Source organism: Durio zibethinus, chromosome 16, assembly GCF_047325235.1.
Source record: "Durio zibethinus cultivar Kanyao isolate XHJ-2024 chromosome 16, ASM4732523v1, whole genome shotgun sequence".
Classification (NCBI taxonomy): domain Eukaryota; kingdom Viridiplantae; phylum Streptophyta; class Magnoliopsida; order Malvales; family Malvaceae; genus Durio; species Durio zibethinus.
The window spans coordinates 18,614,197-18,634,352 of record NC_143177.1 but is presented as its reverse complement, the minus strand read 5'-3'; the positions used below and the strand labels follow the sequence as shown (position 1 = coordinate 18,634,352).

Below are 20,156 nucleotides of genomic sequence, written 5' to 3'. Positions count from 1 at the left end.
TAGACATTTCGCTTTTACTTTTCTCCCATCTTCCCTTTGCCTATCAGCCCTTCAATCTACTATTCCTCTCTTTTTTCTTCTCAACTCTCTATTTCTCTTTTCTTTGTATGGCTCTCTCAACATGTCTCAAACTCAAATGCATAAACCTCCAACACAAGCAAAAAGCTCTTATCTTCCTTTCATTTTATCCTTTCCTAACCATTAGTTTAACCCCCAAGCTTAAGAATCAGCAACCAGCAAGCTAAGTAGCTCGCCACCCCCTACCCCTAGCAGTAGAACCATGGAATATGGATGGCCAAACAAATACTCAAAAACGAAATGTTTAAAAGAAACAAAATCAACAAAAAAGGTAATTTTATGCACTTTCAAAATTCAAATCAATAAATTGAGTTATGCTAGTTGATGTTGATGATTGGGGCTAAAATTCTAAATTTGGTTATGTGAACTAAGTTATTTTTTTCTGTTTTTGGGTTTCTTTGAGTTCAATTTTGAACAAACGAAATCAAAATGTTTCCTACCATTATTTTACAAAAAGCAAAGCAGTGAGAATAACGGGAATAATAAGTTGATATTTTCACTATTCTCCGTTATTCTATTTTGCAACAATCGATCGTGGGCGTTATGGTTGAGATTGAAATTTTCTCTATTTTTTCTTCAATATCGATAACAGTAAGTGGTGCAACCACAAAATAATGGTCATTATACCATTCTGTCTTTGCTATTTAAAACCCTGCTCCAAACATAGCAGAAAAACCTTGCTTGGATCAAAAAAATTTGTAATGATATGAAAGTCAAAATGCTTAAGAAGTTACAAATAAGAATGACCTTAAATAACTAAAAACCAATAGCCAAATGGTTGTCAAAAAAGTCGTCACATGTACTAGCTGGCAACATGCTATTTAGCACATCTATTTAATGAAAACAAATAAGAAAAAAAGTTCTATGATCAACTTTTTTTTCTGCTCTTTTTTTTTTGCCATTTGTACCCTTCCTTCTCTATTCTTTTCTTGCAAACTCTATCATGAAGCATTGGGATTTTTTTATTTGATGCAAAGGAATCATAGGTCGAGCTCGGATGGATTTACGTTTTGGACAATGTTGATAGCTTATGGGAATTTATGGAGGTTGAAGCAAGGGAAGCAAGTTCAAACTAAGGTCATTACATCTGGACTTTATGGAAATGTGGTTGTTGAGAGATTTTTCAATGGTCAAGATTTTTTAGTTTTAAGTAGTCAACCTCAAATTATTTTCAGGTTTAGAGTTTCCTGTGAGTTTTTGGAGTTCGTGCCTGCCCCAGTCATAATTAAGCAAAGCTAGCCCGCCACCTGAAAGAGGTGGAAAAGAAAAATTAATGCTAGTAATCCATACCAAAAATGTATATATTTTTAAAATCAAGCTATAGTCTAATCCAACTCATCTAATGTGCCCGCACTCTAATAGAAGCCTTGCTCACAACAACTTTCTTTTTTATTATAATTTTATAATTGTCTATATAATAAAAATGTTCACTTTATATAAAAGTTTATGAATCTCATATTTTAAATTGAGATTGAATAATTTTAATGCATTGATTGTTCATTTATATTCTCCAAAAGTATGTTTTTGATATTTTTGAAAAGTACTATGCATGAGATAGGTTTTCTACTAGTGTTTTACTACATTAAATTACTAGTTCAATAAAGACAAAATCAATAGAATAAATAATTAACCATTCACATAAGCTTAAATCGGGTAGATTTATGGTATTGCTCTATTTAATCTCTTGTTATGAAGCAGTTAGAAATTAGTACTTCATATGCCTTGTCATGGACAATTTGAGTTTGCTTTTCAGTTATATTTAGGTCTACGAATCGAACTATTAAAGATTTTCTCTTTGTATATGTCATGGTACAAAAGATCTTGCAAACATTATTTTTCATTGAATTTTACAAGAAAAAAAAAGAAAAGAAAGAAAGAAACTCCATGAAAAACTTTTTATTTTGTGTAATAAAACCTACAATTCTATAAATCCTATATACAGGTGTTAACAGTTCAATTTAGAAAGAAAAAAAAACTAAATGTTGTGTAAATTCATCATATCGAGAAAATGAGATGAAGTATACAAATCATTCTATGTAAAAAAAAAGACAAAACACTTAACAATGGGCAAAACAATGTTGAGGTTAGCCTGGTAAAAAAAATTGCCTTCCTAAATCCTAACCACAAATTTGATTGTCAATGTCAATGTATCCATCTTATCTGATTTCTCAAGATTCTTCATTCAGCAAAAATGTTCAAAGAACACATCAATAAAATGAATAGGCAAGAAAGCTACCAATGGCATAGGAAGAACAAGTAATAGTAACTTAGAAATCCAAGTCCACCTATAAATACCATCTTTTGCAAAAAGCTTCATCATATGGTTCTTGAATCATACTACTGCTATCATGGTTCTTGTTGTAGCCTCATGCTTCATCTCAGTGGCTTTACCATTACCACGAAAATACATGTAAACTTACGACAAATTCAAAAGAGAAAACAGAGAGGCTTAGAAAAAACCAAAGTGGAGCAAAGCAGTTTCGCTGAAAAAAGGTAATGAATGAGGGATTACTAAACCTAAATAACCCAGACACCAAGTAATGCTTCGACACAAAAAAATCTAAAACCAATCAAGTAAAATATTTGCAAGTCAAAATGAAGCATGAACAATGTCAAGCCTTTTCAGAGATGCAATGATTGGTAAACCAGAAACATGCAAATAGAATAGGAATATTTTAGTATAATTTTAGAAAAAGATATACACTTTCATAAAATCATGATCGAAAACAGTATTGATACTACAAATACATAGTTAAAAATAAACTATGACATCATAATGGCTTGAGACTTACTCCCACCAAAACATGATTGCCCAAAAGATCTATGGCAAGCAAAATACCCCTATACAAATAATTACACCATAAAGAAGTCAGTCATAGATTACTATAGATAAACATTAATGTTATTCCTACATGAATGATAAAAACATATTTTCCAGCAAAACAATTAAAAGATGGTAAAAATTGTTGTTGCTCACAATACGAGTACCCATCATGACGGACTTGCTTCCCCTTTATATTGTGTAAAAGAGTAAAAGTGTAGAATATAAAATATGGCTGACCATTCGGGAAGAAATAATTCAAACCAAACCATGAAAATCTTAAGTTTTAAAAGACAACAGATCAACTATTTCTCAAAATTGTTACCTTCTCTTTAGACTAAGAATAAACCTTTTTTGTCCATAAAAAAAGAATTTTTTTTTTTGAAAAATTTCGCAACAAGCAAACTTTCATTGGAAAGAAAGAGGTCAAACAAACTTACGCAAGAGATTTTCCCTTGAAAATAACTGGAGAAGCAACTGCAGCAAATGCAATACGAGGTAAAAGAGTCAGAAATGAGGAGTTTTCCAACATATCTTTAATTAATATAGAACAATTACAGTGAGAAAACAAAAAGCTTACCAAGTAAAACATGAAAAACTATCCAAACTTCAATGCACTATCAATCCTGTAAAGGGAACAGAAACATAATTATATAAGAAAGGATTTAAAAGCTGGATAAAACAATATATATATATATATACACATATTGAAACATACATAGATATGAAATATATATATATATATATTATACACATATATAAAGTAAATCTAAGTGCATAACTACAATGGAATTTCCAAATATCCTTGTAGTTTTTCTTTTTCAACTCATAGCTACATTATTGAAACTAAGTTTCAATAGTACATGGTTGATATATAGGGTATCCTAATATCATCTCTTACATCACCATCTAGAAGCAGTATGTTTCACGATCATTGGATCTAAACTTCTATTTGTTCACAACATAGAAGTCAAGATAGTAGAAATAATCACAGAAAAGTACTAAAATCTTTATAACTAATAGATACAGTTTTAATAAATCATAAACCAAATGAAGAATAACACAAACGTAGTAACTCATGGCGTAAAAAAAAGGGTGTTACCACAACACATAGCCCTTAGGGACCCCAGATATGAAATATATAATGGCAAGAAACCAAATTGTTGGACCTGAAACAAAATATAAATTCATAATACGATGAAAGATACCAAAATAGTCACTAAATAATGATTAAGGACTATACTTAGTAACTCTTAAAAACCACTTTCTTCTTCGATTCAGGCAGTAGTAACAGCTAATATATTCCATGAAAGACATAGAACCAAACCTGTCCATGTCCAAATAAAGTTAAAGACTTAGAAGTCAAAATAGACCACCATAACAAATTTACATTTAGACATTTTTCAAGACACAAATAGGAAATGAAATTACAACCAACAGGATCTACTTTATTTTAACTAAAGACTTACGTATGACTTATATTTTAGAGATAGAGAGAGAGATAAATAGAGCAGAGAAAAATATACTAAAGCAATAAGACAATCCAAAACTAAACCCAAGCACTGCCACGCTTAAACTATTGAAACTTATTTCAAAAGTACCAAAAAACCTTTAATCTTAACTCACCTAACAATGTTGACAAAGCAACATACTTCATCTTTGGTAGGTGGATTGGTATTTCATTTGCAATATCATGATAGATAATAGGAAAATATGGAGGCCAATTTTTCTCCTCTATTACTATTCCAGTTACCAAGACGAAGGTAAGAACATACATAAAAATCAGATTGGTAATGCACAAGCTCATCAAGTCATCAACAATAACCAAAAAGAAAAACCTACATCGTGCGATTGCATCATCCTTCCTGTTCAATCCTACATTATATAAATATAACACTCAGTTACTATGAGGATAATTTATTCTAAAAGTAAAAGGAATTGCAAAAACACCCTACAGATAATGCTGGTTACATATGACTTCCAAATTCACATTTAAGGATTGACTCATTGCAGCATTTAGGCTTTGCTTTGTAGGAATGATGAAAGGGGTAAGGATGAAAAGCTTGTTAATCCAATTTCATAACCACTTTCTTACTTCGTAGTTTAACCATTGGATTAACAAATTTTTCATACTTACTCTTTTTCATCCTTCCTAACAAACAAAACCTTAGAATCTTCACAATGAAAAAGAAAATAATTTAGAACATAAGATATTTTATAGGAATTTACAAAGAAATAAATAAATTAAACAAAAATATGAGTCTGAAACGGGGATTAAAGAAAAAGGTTTTAACTTTTAGTGGCAAGGAACCAATAATTAAATTAATTCAGAAATGTGTAAAACTGGAACTGCAATACCAAAGGAGTAACCTAACACTATTGATATCAAAAACTTCAAATAATTAATTAGAAGCACCAGATTTATATTTCATCAACCAGCCTTGGTCAAATACAGACAAGCAACAAGAAATAACATGGTCTCATTTTTTCAGTTCAGTCTCTTTTACTTGAAGTACCTTTGTCTTCGCTTGTCAATCTTACATTTGATGAGACGAAAACGATGAAAAAAGCCTTTTGCTTAAAGAGAATGTTTAATGCCATGCAGAGTAACAACTTTTTATTAAAAAAATGAGTTAAAAAAGTTTAGCGGACCGCAGCCAGGGTTTAAATAAGATTTCGTAATGGGCTTGATTGAACTCCTTTCTACTCAAATTTTGAGCCTACTAATAGTAACTTTTCATTAAAAAAAAAAATTTGATGTTGTCTCTATTTATTTATTTTTATTTATTTGAAGTTTGAAACTGAATTTATATTTGATACATTATTAATATATAAATTTATATTATCAATAAATTAGATAATATTATTTTATTAATGAAGTAATAACACCTCATTAATAAATAATTTTTTAAAAAAAATATTAATTTTTATATATTTATTTAAAAATTAATATTTAATCATTGATAAAATCACATCATTTGATTCATTAAAAATATATAAAATCTATACACTGACATTGTATCAAATATAAACTCTTTATATATATATTTTTTAGCCAATTGAAATTTATATTCAATAACCGAATTTTAAAACAAATAAATAAATAATAGTAACAATGAATATGTTCACATGTTGTACACATTAATTGCCGGATCTAATCAAGAAAGAAAATTTGTTAAAACAAAATCATTATGAATAATTATTAACAAATAATAATATTACGAAACAAATTATTAGCATATTTATGCAATAACAAAGACATTGTTACATCAATTCAAGAATCCTTTGTCGCTTAATAAAAAAGAAAATTGTTACATGATTCAATGAACAATAGAATGATTATAAAGTAAAAGACCTGAAAATTCACTATTCATGGTATCACCAATGAGGTTCCTTGTTGATGGCCTTCAAAACTCCTCTTGCGTAAGAGGTTTGGATGAAAATTGGGTTGTGCTAATAGGAGCATTTGCCAGCAGCCTCTTCGCAATGGATGTATTTGCTCAGATCAACATCTGATGCAGCAAATCTCAGTGACTTCCATTCATAAACTGACATCACCATGTTTATTGCCTACTATAAGTCAGTCTCTGTTTGATTCATTTCTGGGACGCTCCCTTCGTACAATGTCCAATAAATCTTGAACAACTTCAGACATTGGTGGCCTGAATTCTGGTTCAGACTGCAAAATGAAGTTGAGGTTAGACAAGCCATTGTACTTTAATATGGGGACAGAGATAGAGAGCAACATCCCTAATTACATATGTTCTCATTTCAATAAATCATTACCATTAATATGAAATATAGCATTAACAAAGGTGAGTAATTATGACACCCTTTATTAAACTTTCCTGCAATTAAAATCATGAATGTAAATCAAAACCATTTACAAGTACTAATGGTACTTTCAGCTACTTTTTACTGTATCTGGAAGAAACAACAGGAAATATGGTGTTTCTCCTTTATCTTCTGCCTCTTTGGTTTCTCAATTCATTGAAGTTGTTCAACTGGAAATTACCAGCCACAGCAATTTCTCAAAGACTATCTCTAGCTCCTCTTTTCAGATACAGTGGGGGAATCAAGTTCTTCACTAAAACTTTTTTTTTTTTGTGTTAGCTATTTCTTGCTAAACTCAGCTTAGTGTTTTTGTAGCATGAGACATCTCTGCTTCTTTGGGATAAATAAATTATACAAAAACACAGATAAATAAATTCCTAAGCTCATCCCCACTATAATCTATATTCATGCCATTATAGACTATATTCTATAGTAACACGTTTCAATGGAATTTGCTCTGCATTTCAGAAGCTTATTGCATGTCTACCTTCTGTGTGGTTACACTAGGTTCTGGTACCAATTTTACATCCTAGATAGAATGCTTATATAGCAAATAGTTACATGTGTATGCATGCAAATATAGAGCATATAAAAAATTAACCATATTCTCACCTGAACACACCGAGAAATGATATCAACAAAGCGTGACAACAACTTAGCAGGGTATTCTCCATTGAGAGAAGGGTCAACCATCCTAGATAATGCTTCAATATCATGGAGCTGAGGGATTGCCCATCTTACTAGAAATTGCTCCCCTCTACTCCTTGTCCTACACAACATTCTCAACAAAATATAAATTAATCAGATTATCAAAGTGGACACACACAATCATAAACTGCAATTAGGTTTCACCTCTTTACCTGTCATAAGATTTCCTGCCGGTTAAGAGCTCCAACATAAATACTCCAAAGCTGTAAACATCACTCTGGGAAGTATAAATTCCAGACTCAAATTCTGGAGCTCCATAACCGTAAATTGGTTGTTGTTGTCCTGACAACTGAAAGTAGAGCAGCTTCAGAATTGCTAGCTGAATGACTAAGAAAGATTTATGTAGCTGCCCCAATAAAATGATATTATAATGGCAGAGTATGAAATTCAACAATAAGCATATAGTTTCTATATTTTCCTAACGTCAAGAAAAAAGAAAATGTCTTGAACATTTTCCCTCCATGACCGATCACAAACATTTCCTAGCCAAAAATACCACCATTTCTGCCAAAAAACATAAGAAAAGTAATTATGCCTAGGAGTGAACATGCTTATTATTATGCTAACAATAATGGTAACACTATTATTGACAATATGACATAAAGCTTGTTTGTCTATCTCAATCTTTTTAAATAAACAAAGGCCACCTATTGATTTCAGAGGCACATATATTACCAGCAAGAACATGATTCAGTTCTTGGCTGCAAACACATCAACAACATAGCTTGCAGGATAACATCAGCATATCTACAAATTTCCTAAAAGATTAGTTTGGGGGGATTGCTGCAGCTGCTACTCAAACCAGGTTCAGGTAAACAAGAAATTAGAGGAAAGGTGAGCCACTCGCTTTTTTATGCCTATACTAGAGGCATATGAACAGGTCAGTTTCCTCTCCCAGAAATAGAATTATCTGGGACTTCCCCTGAATAATTATTATACCAAAGAAAGGGCCAAAATATCCCTAGTGTTAGTACAATGCTGGCACCAGGGTGCCAGAAAATTGAAACTTCAATTTTTCTCTTTATACTAAAAGTAACAGGGCTAGATGAATAGTCAATTAAGCAAATAAAAGAAGAAAATATATATATATATAAGAGGCTAAAATTACAAAAAAAATGCTCTTAAATTTTATCACTTTACTTAGATAAGCTCCTATGTTTTTATTGCACCAAAAATAAGCCCTTGACCTTTATTTTTAACCCAAATAAGTCCTTCAACTTTAATTAGTATCCCAATAAGCCTTTAACCTTTAGTTTATACCTAAATAAGCCTTTAATATAAATCAATCTTTTATTTGAAATAAGGCCTTATTAGGATACAAATCAAAGAAGAAGGATTTATTTAGATATAATAAAAAACAGTTCAAGGGCTTGTTTAGTATTTTAGATTATCAAGCTTGATGTCAGACATTCACCATCACGGCTGATTCCATTTAATATTCCCACTCGTCAATTATTTTGCTCAAAACTTATATTTCCTAGAAAAATGTTATTTTGTTTAACTTTTTTCATTTTATGGTATTCTTTTAACTTATTAATTGCACAACAGTCCCTTCTCAAAATGCATACAACCCAGTCTTAACAAAAATATGAAATTTGTGTACAACCCAGTTGAAGTTCCAAGCTTTACCACTGTCCTATGTTCAAAGAGGCAATAATAACTATAAGGTGATTACAAGCTTAAACCTACCCGACTTACAGAACCCGATGCTATTAATGGAGCCAAACCACAATCAGAGACACGCACTTGAAGATCAACATCAAGGAGAACATTGGCTGACTTGAAATTTGTGTGTACAGCAGGTGGCTGGCAGACGTCATGCAGATACCTTCTCGCAAAAACAAGAAAATCAGGATTGAAATGGTGTGCACTTAAACAACAAACTTAAGGAAAGGGTCACAGAAAAATAAATTCCCACCCCCCTCCCCAACAAAAGAAAAGGAAACTGTGTGTGCAGCGTGCGTGTTGAGGGGGAAGAAACCATGAATATATCAGTTTAGTTTACTCTTTATATACTGCAATCATGTCAATCTGCAGATAGAAGAACAGCCCAACTATCTTACTATTGCATGGCACAAATAAGTATATAAATTACTAGACTCTCACTAATTTACTTTTAGTTATTTTTTCCAGTCCAGCATAAAGCTACTTGGAACTGGCGGAAAAGACAAGAAGGTTCAGCACAAAACCTCCCACCTGCTGTTAGTCATTGCCTCCTTTTGACCTGTTCATAATTATCTTAATTTTACTCCAACTATTACAACAACAACAACAAACTAAGCCTTATATCCCATAACTCTGGGTCAGCTGTTTGAAAGGCCAAAAAGAGAATCATGTTAGGTCATAGTTTTGAATCTTCTTGCGCCACTCATTTCTATCAAAAACAACTTTTTCATTTACTTCCATAACTCTCATATCATTTCTTATTACTTGCATCCACGTCTTTCGTGGTCAATCTCTTACTCCAACTATTAACTTAGATTTATTGTTTTTATAAACTTAAGCAGTGAGCTTCTAACCAGATTCAATTTCATAATTTAACAACTTGTTGATAACATCATGCTCAAGCATTTGCAAGATGTAACTGATGACACTCCTTCCACTTAAAGAAAGATTCCAACCATAGCAGCTCAGCCAAATGAATATAAAGCAGAACCTACTTAAGAATATAGAAGAATCAATGCAAAATACAGCAAGCTCATGTCAATGGTAAGTTGACTTACTCTAAGGCTCTAGCAGCTCTAAGTGCCATTAGAATACGGGCATTCCAAGAAAGCTTCTTTCTAAATTCATCATCTGAGTGCAGCACATCCTGCAGTGATCCATTACTGCAATACTCATAGATCAAAAGCTTTTGACCATGCTCCGCACAGTAACCCATCAGCCTGACAATGTTCACATGCCGAATACGATCAATATTTTCTACCAGTTCAATGAATTCATCATCCTTCTGTTGGCTGGCCACTCTCTTGTCCAGTTTCTTGACTGCAAGTAGCTACAAATGCATCCAACATGATCATGCATCAGAATATGAAGCTGCTCCATATATACCATCTGCAATGTCTACTTAATATGCTATGGCACCATACAAACAAGTTCAACTTTGTGCGTATATGCAGATATGTGGACAATGTGATAAAGCAAGGCAAGGAGGGAGACAGTAAAAGTTGGCATTATAAATTTTATAACTGACAAACAATTGGTTATTTATGATCACTGAGTTTTGCATTTCCAGCTCAGAGTAACTCAATATTTCAGTTAGGTCTAGCATTAATCTTTTTTCCAATGGCAAGCCTATGAAGCAATGAAAGACATGGGAATGGGTATGATATGTAGCAGACACTTTGAAAACATTATTAAAGCAAAAGAAAGACCCTGCTTCTAACGAAATCAAATCTATTTAAAATAAACAATTATACCTTCCCATCTGGAAGTTCTGCCCTATAGACACTCCCTAGCATGCCACCTCCGATAAGATTTTCTTGAGAAAAGCTGTTCGTATATTGTTGAAGGGCAGCAATGGTGAAAGACTTTGCAAATGTAGATGGCTTCGGAGTTTTGACAGAAGGCCTTGAAGTAGTTACTTCTTCAGACACAATTGGTTTCACAATGACCTTCTCAGAAAGCAGTGGAGGGGGTGGAGGAGGGGGTGGTGGTGGGGGATCCATCAACATCATATCAAAGCTACACATGTCTATCTCATGGTCAAATCGCTTTGGTTTAGTGCCCATTCTTTCCACATTTCTTTCTTTCTCATTCTGCAGCTTTGCAATTGCCTCCACTCTTCCCCTCTCTGTTTGATTACCTCCCACCGGTCTTGTACCTGTCTCTTTTCGGCCTGTTCGCAAAATTTAAAAAAAAAAAACACTATTGCTTAAATGATTAAAACATGACAATAATAGCAAAAATTCTACATCTAAATGGTATTGGAGTAAATGCATAGTCAATTGCCTTTCTCTATTTGACTGGTTGTGGTAGGTAGGGGCCCATCCTCATCGAGGTTCTCTCTGTTGCCTCTATATGCACCTACTTGATGCCTTTTGAAAATTCTGCCAGCTTCTTCCCTTCCTCTTCTACACTTTGGCATAAAAAGAAGAAGTCCTAAAGCCAATATTATAAATAACAAAACACCTGCAACTGATATCCACACCACCCTTTTAGTAGTTAAGAACTTCTTCCTCTCTCCAGAATTAGATCCCTCTGTCGCAGAAGGCCCATTGGCATGTTTCCCAGGTGTTTGATCAGAAGTTGGTGCTTCAGATTGTGGCGGTGGATGTGGTGGTGCTAATGGTGATGCAGGAGCAGGCAAAGGAGCAACAGTGGAATTAAACAGGTTTCCATCTTTTCTGTGGAGAGAATTTCAATATAAGCAAACAAAAATGGAACAGAAAGAAATGCATTATACAATAAGTATATTTAGATTATATCTATGGGAAGAAAATGGAAAGTGGAGCAAGAGCCATCCTCAAAACAAGATTATGTTTAGTTAGTGTGCCATAACAAATTGGTCTCCATAGGGTGCATAAATTCATCATACAGATTTTAACCAATTCTTGCAAAATAATTGGTCTTCATGGTATTTCTCAATGATAAACCATATAAGTTCCCCAAATTTGGGAAGCTGACAAACATCTCTAATATCTGTATCTATGGCATCGGATGTGCGTCTAACAAGCATGACCTTTACTGATGCGTGCTTGCTTAAAATTGGTGAATGAAAGATTAATCTCTTCAAATGTAATGATTGCACAGTGCTCACCTGAAGCTTGGGATGCTCAGCATCTTCTCAGGTATGGGTCCAGAGAAAAGGTTATTTTCTATGTTCCTGTTCAAAACAGGATGAAAAAGGTAAAGAAATTATTAGCCAAGAGTCCTCCTAGAAACTTCTGAAAACCATTATAATGTTGTTATTGAAATGTAAAACAATTATAGAAACAAATATTCAGTCTAAAAGATGCAAATGGCATAGCAGAGAAGAGTACAAATCTCTTAAGGGAAGATCTTGTAAAACATCCAGTGTCCCAGACAGGTGATTGACCTGCAAACGTCTGCAAAGAGAGACAGTCAGCTTTATTGTCCATGCAGATAAAATTGACATTCAGAGAGGAGAACTAACAGAGTGGTCAGCCAAGACAAATCTCCCATTGATGGAGGCAGTTGCCCACTCAGATTGTTATTGGACAAATCCCTATAAAGAAACAATTCACTCCAACTATGAATAAACTATAAAAAGAACCAGGAAATTAAAAATTAAATTGAAACTTTGGACCTACAGATTGATCAAGCCAGAAAGGGCTTGAAAGACATCTGGGATCTCTCCACTCAAAACGATTGTTATTCAGTGACCTAACAGCACAAAATAACAAAAGTTGGGAATATGTTCTGTTTTGAAGTAAGGACATCTAGGCGTCATCTTAAACACCAGAAAAGCAAAAACTTACATGTCTGTCAAAAAAGTCAAAGAAGATAGTGAATCTGGAATGCTTCCAATGAACTGATTGGCTGCAAGAAAACTGACAAAATTAAAGAGTATTATGAAGTTGCTAAGGAGATGAAAATATATGAATTCATGCAAGGATAAAACATACAAGTTTTGCATTGTAACAGGCAAATTGGATGGAATATTGCCCCCGATCTGGTTATTGCTTAGATCTCTGAAACAGAACAAATTACAAAAAAATTAATGACACTGTCCATCTTACATGTCAGAGAGAATTAGTAACATCTAATATTTCAGAAAATGTGATAGTACCACTGTAATATGGAGCAGAGACCTCACACCTACCGCTTATTTTCTATGCATATCTAGAGCACATTATTCACTCACTTAGCAGCTGATAATATGATTGCTCAATGCATTAATAATTGCATGTATCAAACGTGATACATTTATTTAAACCACTTTAGTAAATTCATCAATAAGAGATCTTATGTTTGAGGAAATCAATTTAGCATTTAACAAATTTTAAAATCAATACATTTTAACTTCCTCAAATTCCTTGAAATCAATCCCAAACCTAAATGCAGAATAAGTGCCAGCCAAGTGCATCGTGTTATCTTTTTCCATTATACCCTAGTATGAAGACCATTGTAAAAGGATACAAACAACAGTGAATAAAGAGTTAGTTTCTTTCTCAAGTGCAGCCAGGGGAAGTCACTTCACTCAAGCCAATAATATAATATCAGAGAAGAGAGAAGAGAGAAGAGAGAAAAAATGCCACTTACATTGCCTTGATAGAAGCAAACATTCCTAAGTTGTCACCCAGTTGTCCAACCAAATTTGCACCATTTAGAACTCCGTAAAACCAAACAATCATATTAGAGATGTAAACATTCGCAATGTTGCAGAACATTTATTACCCTAGAGAGTCAAAGAAGGGGCCTCTCACATGCTCATTATGTCTGAACCGTTACATTGTACGCCTTGTCTTGCTTCAGCACAGGGGTCTCCACCAGAAGCAACCCATCCGGGGAGTAAGGGAGTACCCAATGCAGTATATAAGCTATTAATGGCAGCAACTAATTGGATCAGAGCAATGCAGGCAGTTAGATACAAAGCTCCACTTGATAACTAGAAAGCATCATAAGAATTGGGATGAAGCAAAAACACACATTAAAGCATCAAAAAATGCAAAAGCGACTCTACCACAGATATGAAATTAAAACTTCTTCCATATTCAGCTATTTGACTTATCCAAACCGACAGCTTTAGACAGTGATGCACTCATGTTCCACATATTTCATTTTCTTCGGCTTTCCCACATTTTCTCCGTAACCAAACAGATTAAACTGAAAGAAAATTAAAAAAAAAAGTTTCAAGATTAGCTTTACCATCGCCAGGATTGGTGAGTCCAAACGAAATCCTGGCTGCACAGATTAGCAAAAACCCCACAAAGATCTTCAAATTCTTCCACTCTATGCCAGATCTCTTACTACCCATTGATCTCTAAACTCAACTTAAAAAATCCTCCAATATTCCAAATGTCTCCTTCACACAATTACTCACATAACAACAAACTCCCAATCTGAAAAACGAAGCAAACCAAACACACAAAAAACAAAGTCAGTGATCTAAACTCAAACATGTAAAGACCAAAACCAGTTACAAGTGTATGTAGATAAGTACACGTATATAAGTATATTTCAATCTTTAAAAAATAAAAAGCAGAGAACAAGAAATCACTGGGAAATTGAAGAGGCCGAAAGTTCTGGAGAAATGCTGAAGGCAATTGAAGTGAATGAGGCCAATAAGAAGAGAAAAGTGTTCAAAGAACTTTCACAAAAGTTGTAGAGATTTTTTTTATTTTAATGCTTTTAACTAAAAATAAATAACTATTGAAGGAAAAAAAAAAACTTAGTTGCCAAGATTCCATGAATTTGTGAACGGGAAGCAGAAAAAGAAGATAAAATATAAAATAAAAATACCTGAGTAAAGGAGAAAAGGTACAGAGCAAAATGTGGGAAAAGGTGACGCAAAGGTACTCTTCTCTCTAGCTATGAATCTCTTTTTTCTTTTTTCTACTTTTATTTCTTTCACTTTTTTTTATCTTTTTAAATGTGAAAAAAAAAATATTAAACAAAAGCAGTGTTTTTTTTTTTGTCGGTGTTGTGACAAATTGTCTGTGTGCCTATATCATCTGCTTCTTCTCTAGTCTCTTGGTTAACGTTAAAACAACCAAAAACGATTCGAAAACACGCGCTTTGAGAACGCGTGATTGGTAGAAACATCTTTTTGTTAAAGAAAAAGGAGTTTTAGGCAGCCGGGTGTGCGCCATGTTTACGAGGGTCTCGGATTTTTTTTTTTTTTTTCTGACTGATTTATTTTCCTGCGCCAATGGAGAATCCATGTTTTTCAGTGAACCCAACTCGAGGCCTATCCGGTAAATATATATATATATTTTAGTCTTATTTAAAATTGTGTTTGAATGTGGGTTAGGATTCGAACGACATCAAAGGCTGATGCTGGTGGCGGGTACAAGAGAGTGGCATCTACGCGCATTGAAGGTAATTGAGAAAGTGTTGGGGAAGAAGATAATAAAATCCCTTACGGTAATTTACTAACTGCAAATTTTTAAATATAAGGACCAGCGGCCAGTTTGTTTTTTTATGAAGTTCACGTGATTTGCTACAAAAATGACATAGATGAATTTGATGAAATTTTTTATTAAAATTAATTAATAAAATTTTAAATGGATAGATTGGAAAAATGCTGCTAGACAGATAAGTATGTAAAATTTTTAAAAAAATTAATAAAATTTAATATATTTTTTAAATAAATATTATCATTAAAAGTTTTAGTAAAACTTTTATTATTGAATTAAAAATGATTAAATTTAAATTATAAATTATAATTTTATATTTTTTATATTTTTTATATATTTTTTATTTTTTCATTAAATTTTATCAATTCATCTAATTTTATATTAAAATTTATATTAAATTATTTTTAATAAAAAAATTCTTGATTTTTATCTAAAAAATTTTATTTAAATTTTATGTCATTATCAAACAGTTTTTTATGGTTTCTTTTTAAGCTCATTAAATCTACAAAATCAAAATGAACTTTATGGCTCGCTAAAGGATATAAAAAATCCTTGAATTATAATTAAAAAATTATCTAATTATTTATTTTTTTATTGTAATCAATCAATCCTTCAATATTTATTTACTTTCAATTAAAGTCTTATTTGGACAAAAAAATTTAATATCATTAATTTTTATCAATTAAAATAAAATTTCATAAGATATCAATAAAATAAATGAAAATTTGTTATATAACACAATTAATATCTATGAAAAGTAAATAAAATAAACTTTTTTTTCTTCTACTCTCTCATTAAAATATTTTAAGGGTTTAATTAATTATAATTCGGTGATTGATTAATTCAATTTTATCACTTAATTAGATTTTCTTCAATTAAAAATTTAATTAAATTGAAATAAAAAATTGAAGATTTGATTAATCATAATAAAATATCAAAAACTTAAATGATATTTATTAAAAAAGTTTTTTTTTACCCTTTCGTCATTTATGGTTGTTTGTACATTTGTTTCCCTTCCCCTAAATGAAACGAAGATTTCTGGTTTCCATTCTTGTTTTTTTTAAACATAAAGCTTCTTTCCTTTTTGTTTTAATTTCATTACTTGTTTTATTTGCATATTTAAACCTTAATTAGAAACATAAAACTTCACTAATTAAACAAACTACCATTACAAGAAATAATTATTAGTAGTTAAAATGTATACTTAATAACAAAGTTTGAAATGCAAATGATTAGGTAAGGTTGCATTTGAGTGAAAGCCACGGTCGCAAATGTACACGCATGTGTGCGTGCATAACAATAAATAATACTAATACAAGTTCATTCAACTTTGAAATTATGAAAATTTTTCTTACAAGTATTAATTACAAATGTTATTTTTTATTTGTCAAAAAAAAAAAAAAAGACAATAAATTGGGCAATGAACAAAGACAATAATTGAATGTAATGTAATTGAAATTTTTGAGATGATTTGAATTTTCTTCTTAAAAAAATTAATTATGATGATTTTGTAATTAACAACAAAATAAAGAAAACATGATTGTTGTTATAAAAAACATTTTTCTAGTATTTTTATCTAATTTTGACAATTATTATATTAAAAGACACTATTTTTTAGTAAAAAATATTAAATTTTAAAATTTTAAAAAATTATAAATATAAAGATTTGAAGCTCAAGCTTACTAAATATCATTTTTAAGAAAAATTGTGTGAATTAATTGAATTAAACTTTAAATTTAGACTCATTTAATTTTTAATGTTAAAAAAGTCAAAGATTGATCACTAAGCAAATCATACAAGTCTTGGCTTAAGGCACTCATCATAATAACCAAAAAAAAAAAAAACTCGTAATTACAAGCAATTGACAAAATTATTTGGAAGATTAAATCAAAATTTTTTTATGATATTCATTAGATTATAAAATGAACTCTCTAAACATGAACTAATTGTTGTAACTAAAAATCATTTAGTTTGGAAAATTATGATTCTCTTTGTAATAAATTAGTTCAATACCAATATGCGTAGAGCTAAGAAAGAAAAGGGAGGCCTGTAAAATTAATTTGTGATGGGTTAATATCATAAATGGTTTTTAAATTATAATATAATATTTAATATAATATTTAAATTTAAAAAATTTTAATATAATATTTAAATTAAAAATATATTAATTAATATAATATTTATTTTTAATATGATTAATTTTAAATAATAACATACGATAAATAAGTAATCTTCTAACTACCAATAAATTTATATTTTAAATATTTTTTAAAATTTTTTAAAATTTAAATATTATATTAAATATTTTATTATAATTATTAATTCATTTGTGATTTACAAGATAAAAATACCACGGTAAAAAAAAAACACTTTTGAAAAAGCAATAATTTCTTTTCTTTTGCCTGTTTCAAGGGACAAAAGGAAGTTGATAAAAAATCAAAATTTGGTAAGCTTTTTATATCACGGGTCGATACTTAAATTTTGAATTTGTACGATTTCAAAATTTGGACATTCATTCATTTGACATTTTAGATTAATTTGATTGTTACGATTCATATTTTTATGAGGTATTATTTGTTTTGATTCTTCTGATCTCATGATTTTATCTTACAAATTTTTAAAAATAATATCTAGCAAACTTAAAATTCAAATAATAACATTTATTATTATTATTATTATTATTATTATTATTATTAGTAGACTAGAGGCTACCTTGTACTACAAAAATAATGTGCATTTTAAAATTATAAGTGGGTACATTTTGTCAATTAGTTTCATGGCTCATAGGAAAGATAACATTTGCACCTAATCAACAATCGATATAATTGAAAGGAAGAAAATTATGGATGGAATTGACATGTCGTTTGTCAAAAATTTGTCAACTAAGTTAGGTTTGATCAAATTTAATTCGTGTAATTCTAGTCACACTAGTCATATTTGACCATATCAAACAATAGTTAAAAGAATAGACCTGTAAATTTGAAGAAAAGGAAGGAGGATATAATGTTCAAGAGCAATCAGAAAAAGACGGACATGGATAGTAACATTATAACTGAGTTTAGACATTAATAGGGGAAGTTATGTCACTCTCGTCGTCTCATTTGGGATATTTATCGTTTATAAGTAGTTTTTTGTTCTTTCTTAATGTCTTCTCAGGGTGGTGACCCCCAAAGGACCAACATAGAAGCAAGGGGATACGATGCGAGTGGAGACCCACCAAAGTTGATGCTGGACAACGGGCCACCCTAATTCATCCTGTCGTGCCACTTTGGCTATAAGACGGTATCAATTTGCAAAGGTCACAAGACACCCTCTAATTGTAGTAAGAGATTTGATGATTTACGTAAAGCAAGCCTTCCACGCAACTATTTTTCTTCTAGCTACGGCTCCTTTGATTGGAGTAAATGAGTAGCATATTTTCAAAGTTCTCAAGTGGGTTCCCAAGTGGGGTACATGAAAATCTTACATTACTATAAGAAGATAAATGCCATTCCTATTTCCTACCCAACCCTCCAAATTGAATGCTTGGATTCCTTCCTGCCAAACACTTACGAGTTTCATATCTGTTTGGGTAAAACAATAGAAGGAACCGAAAGGTCGAAGGTCATTTATGGCAGTAAATGAGCTCTTTTGACTGCAATTGCAAGGTCATGGTCAATCAAACCATTCAAATGTGGTTTAATTAGGTAAATTAAATGTTTTTTTTTTTGTTAAAAAAGTAGTTAAAACCATTTGAGTAGTAAAAGTTTTATATCTCATTATCTTTGTAAGATCACTTTACATCAATTTAAATAAATTATTAAATGAAATTTAATAATTTTAAATTCTCTAAAGGTATTTTTTTTTCAAATTTAAATATATATTATAACGACATTGTTTAATGCCCAAAATATCAATGTTCAATTACTAAATAAATAATATAATATTTTTTTGTATGAGCCTTAATTTAGAGGAAACAAATTTGATAAAAATATTTCTGGAAACGATAAACTTTTAAATTTTCAAAACTTTTTGAGATTGTTTTAATAAACCTAAAAAATTTAGGAACTAGCTGCTATGTGCATCCGTCCCCCGTAGTATGGCAATTGATATTTTGGATTTTATCATCTTCTTGTGCTAGTTGTCTTTTTAAGGGCTACTTCTCTAGTACGTAACTTAGCAATGTTGGAATGAAAAGTTGGAACCAGTCACTTGTGGGTAGATTTATATATTTATATATATATTTATATGAAGTTGTTAGAATTTGATTTTTAATAATTGAAGTTATTGGAATTAAAAATTTATTATTCTATTAACAGGTTATAAGTGTATTGATTAATTTTTATAGTTTTCTTTGTAATGTAATTACAATTTGATTTTAATGAATTTTTTATTTCTATCAAAAATATTTATATCATTTTAATGAATTTTTTTTGTATCATTTTATATCCCTCGATCATTTTATTTTCAATTCAATTATGAACAATAAATTTGATTTTTTACCACAGATACACCAACAGTTAAAATCATAACGATTTTAATTGATTTAAAATTTTATATAACTAATCTATTAAAAAAATTACATAACTAATACTCACATAATCTAACTCTCCACATGGAGACTTTTTTTTCTTTTTGTCAAAGAGTTATATAATAACTTGATTTTATAATAATACTGCAATGGTCTTGAACTC

General features: G+C 30.9%; 1 protein-coding gene, 1 long non-coding RNA gene and 1 pseudogene across 3 annotated transcripts; all 3 read right to left on the bottom strand.

The window, feature by feature from the left end:
- Positions 1 to 1,952: 1,952 nt before the first annotated feature.
- Positions 1,953 to 6,460, bottom strand: LOC111298314 (secretory carrier-associated membrane protein 1-like; annotated as a pseudogene).
- LOC111293692 (protein STRUBBELIG-RECEPTOR FAMILY 3-like) lies at positions 6,089 to 13,827 on the bottom strand. Of its 2 annotated transcripts, XM_089745286.1 has the most exons (14): positions 13,667 to 13,827; positions 13,030 to 13,095; positions 12,883 to 12,954; positions 12,715 to 12,787; positions 12,558 to 12,629; positions 12,424 to 12,489; positions 12,201 to 12,266; positions 11,393 to 11,787; positions 10,861 to 11,279; positions 10,165 to 10,436; positions 9,131 to 9,269; positions 7,594 to 7,730; positions 7,346 to 7,502; positions 6,089 to 6,578 (listed from the first exon to the last, which is right to left on the bottom strand). In XM_089745286.1, the coding sequence occupies exons 5-14, from the start codon at positions 12,584 to 12,586 to the stop codon at positions 6,480 to 6,482; spliced, it is 1,779 nt and encodes a 592-aa protein (XP_089601412.1). In that variant the 5' UTR covers positions 12,587 to 12,629; positions 12,715 to 12,787; positions 12,883 to 12,954; positions 13,030 to 13,095; positions 13,667 to 13,827; the 3' UTR covers positions 6,089 to 6,479. The 2 variants fall into 2 exon arrangements, with proteins under 2 accessions (XP_089601412.1, XP_089601411.1); XM_089745285.1 differs by lacking the exons at positions 12,715 to 12,787; positions 12,883 to 12,954; positions 13,030 to 13,095; positions 13,667 to 13,827 and having other exon boundaries at positions 12,558 to 12,644.
- Positions 13,828 to 13,830: 3 nt separating this feature from the next.
- LOC149514393 (uncharacterized) lies at positions 13,831 to 15,207 on the bottom strand. The gene is made up of 3 exons (XR_016328631.1): positions 14,867 to 15,207; positions 14,273 to 14,466; positions 13,831 to 13,944 (listed from the first exon to the last, which is right to left on the bottom strand). It is a non-coding gene; the product is annotated as an uncharacterized LOC149514393 (long non-coding RNA).
- Positions 15,208 to 20,156: the final 4,949 nt, after the last annotated feature.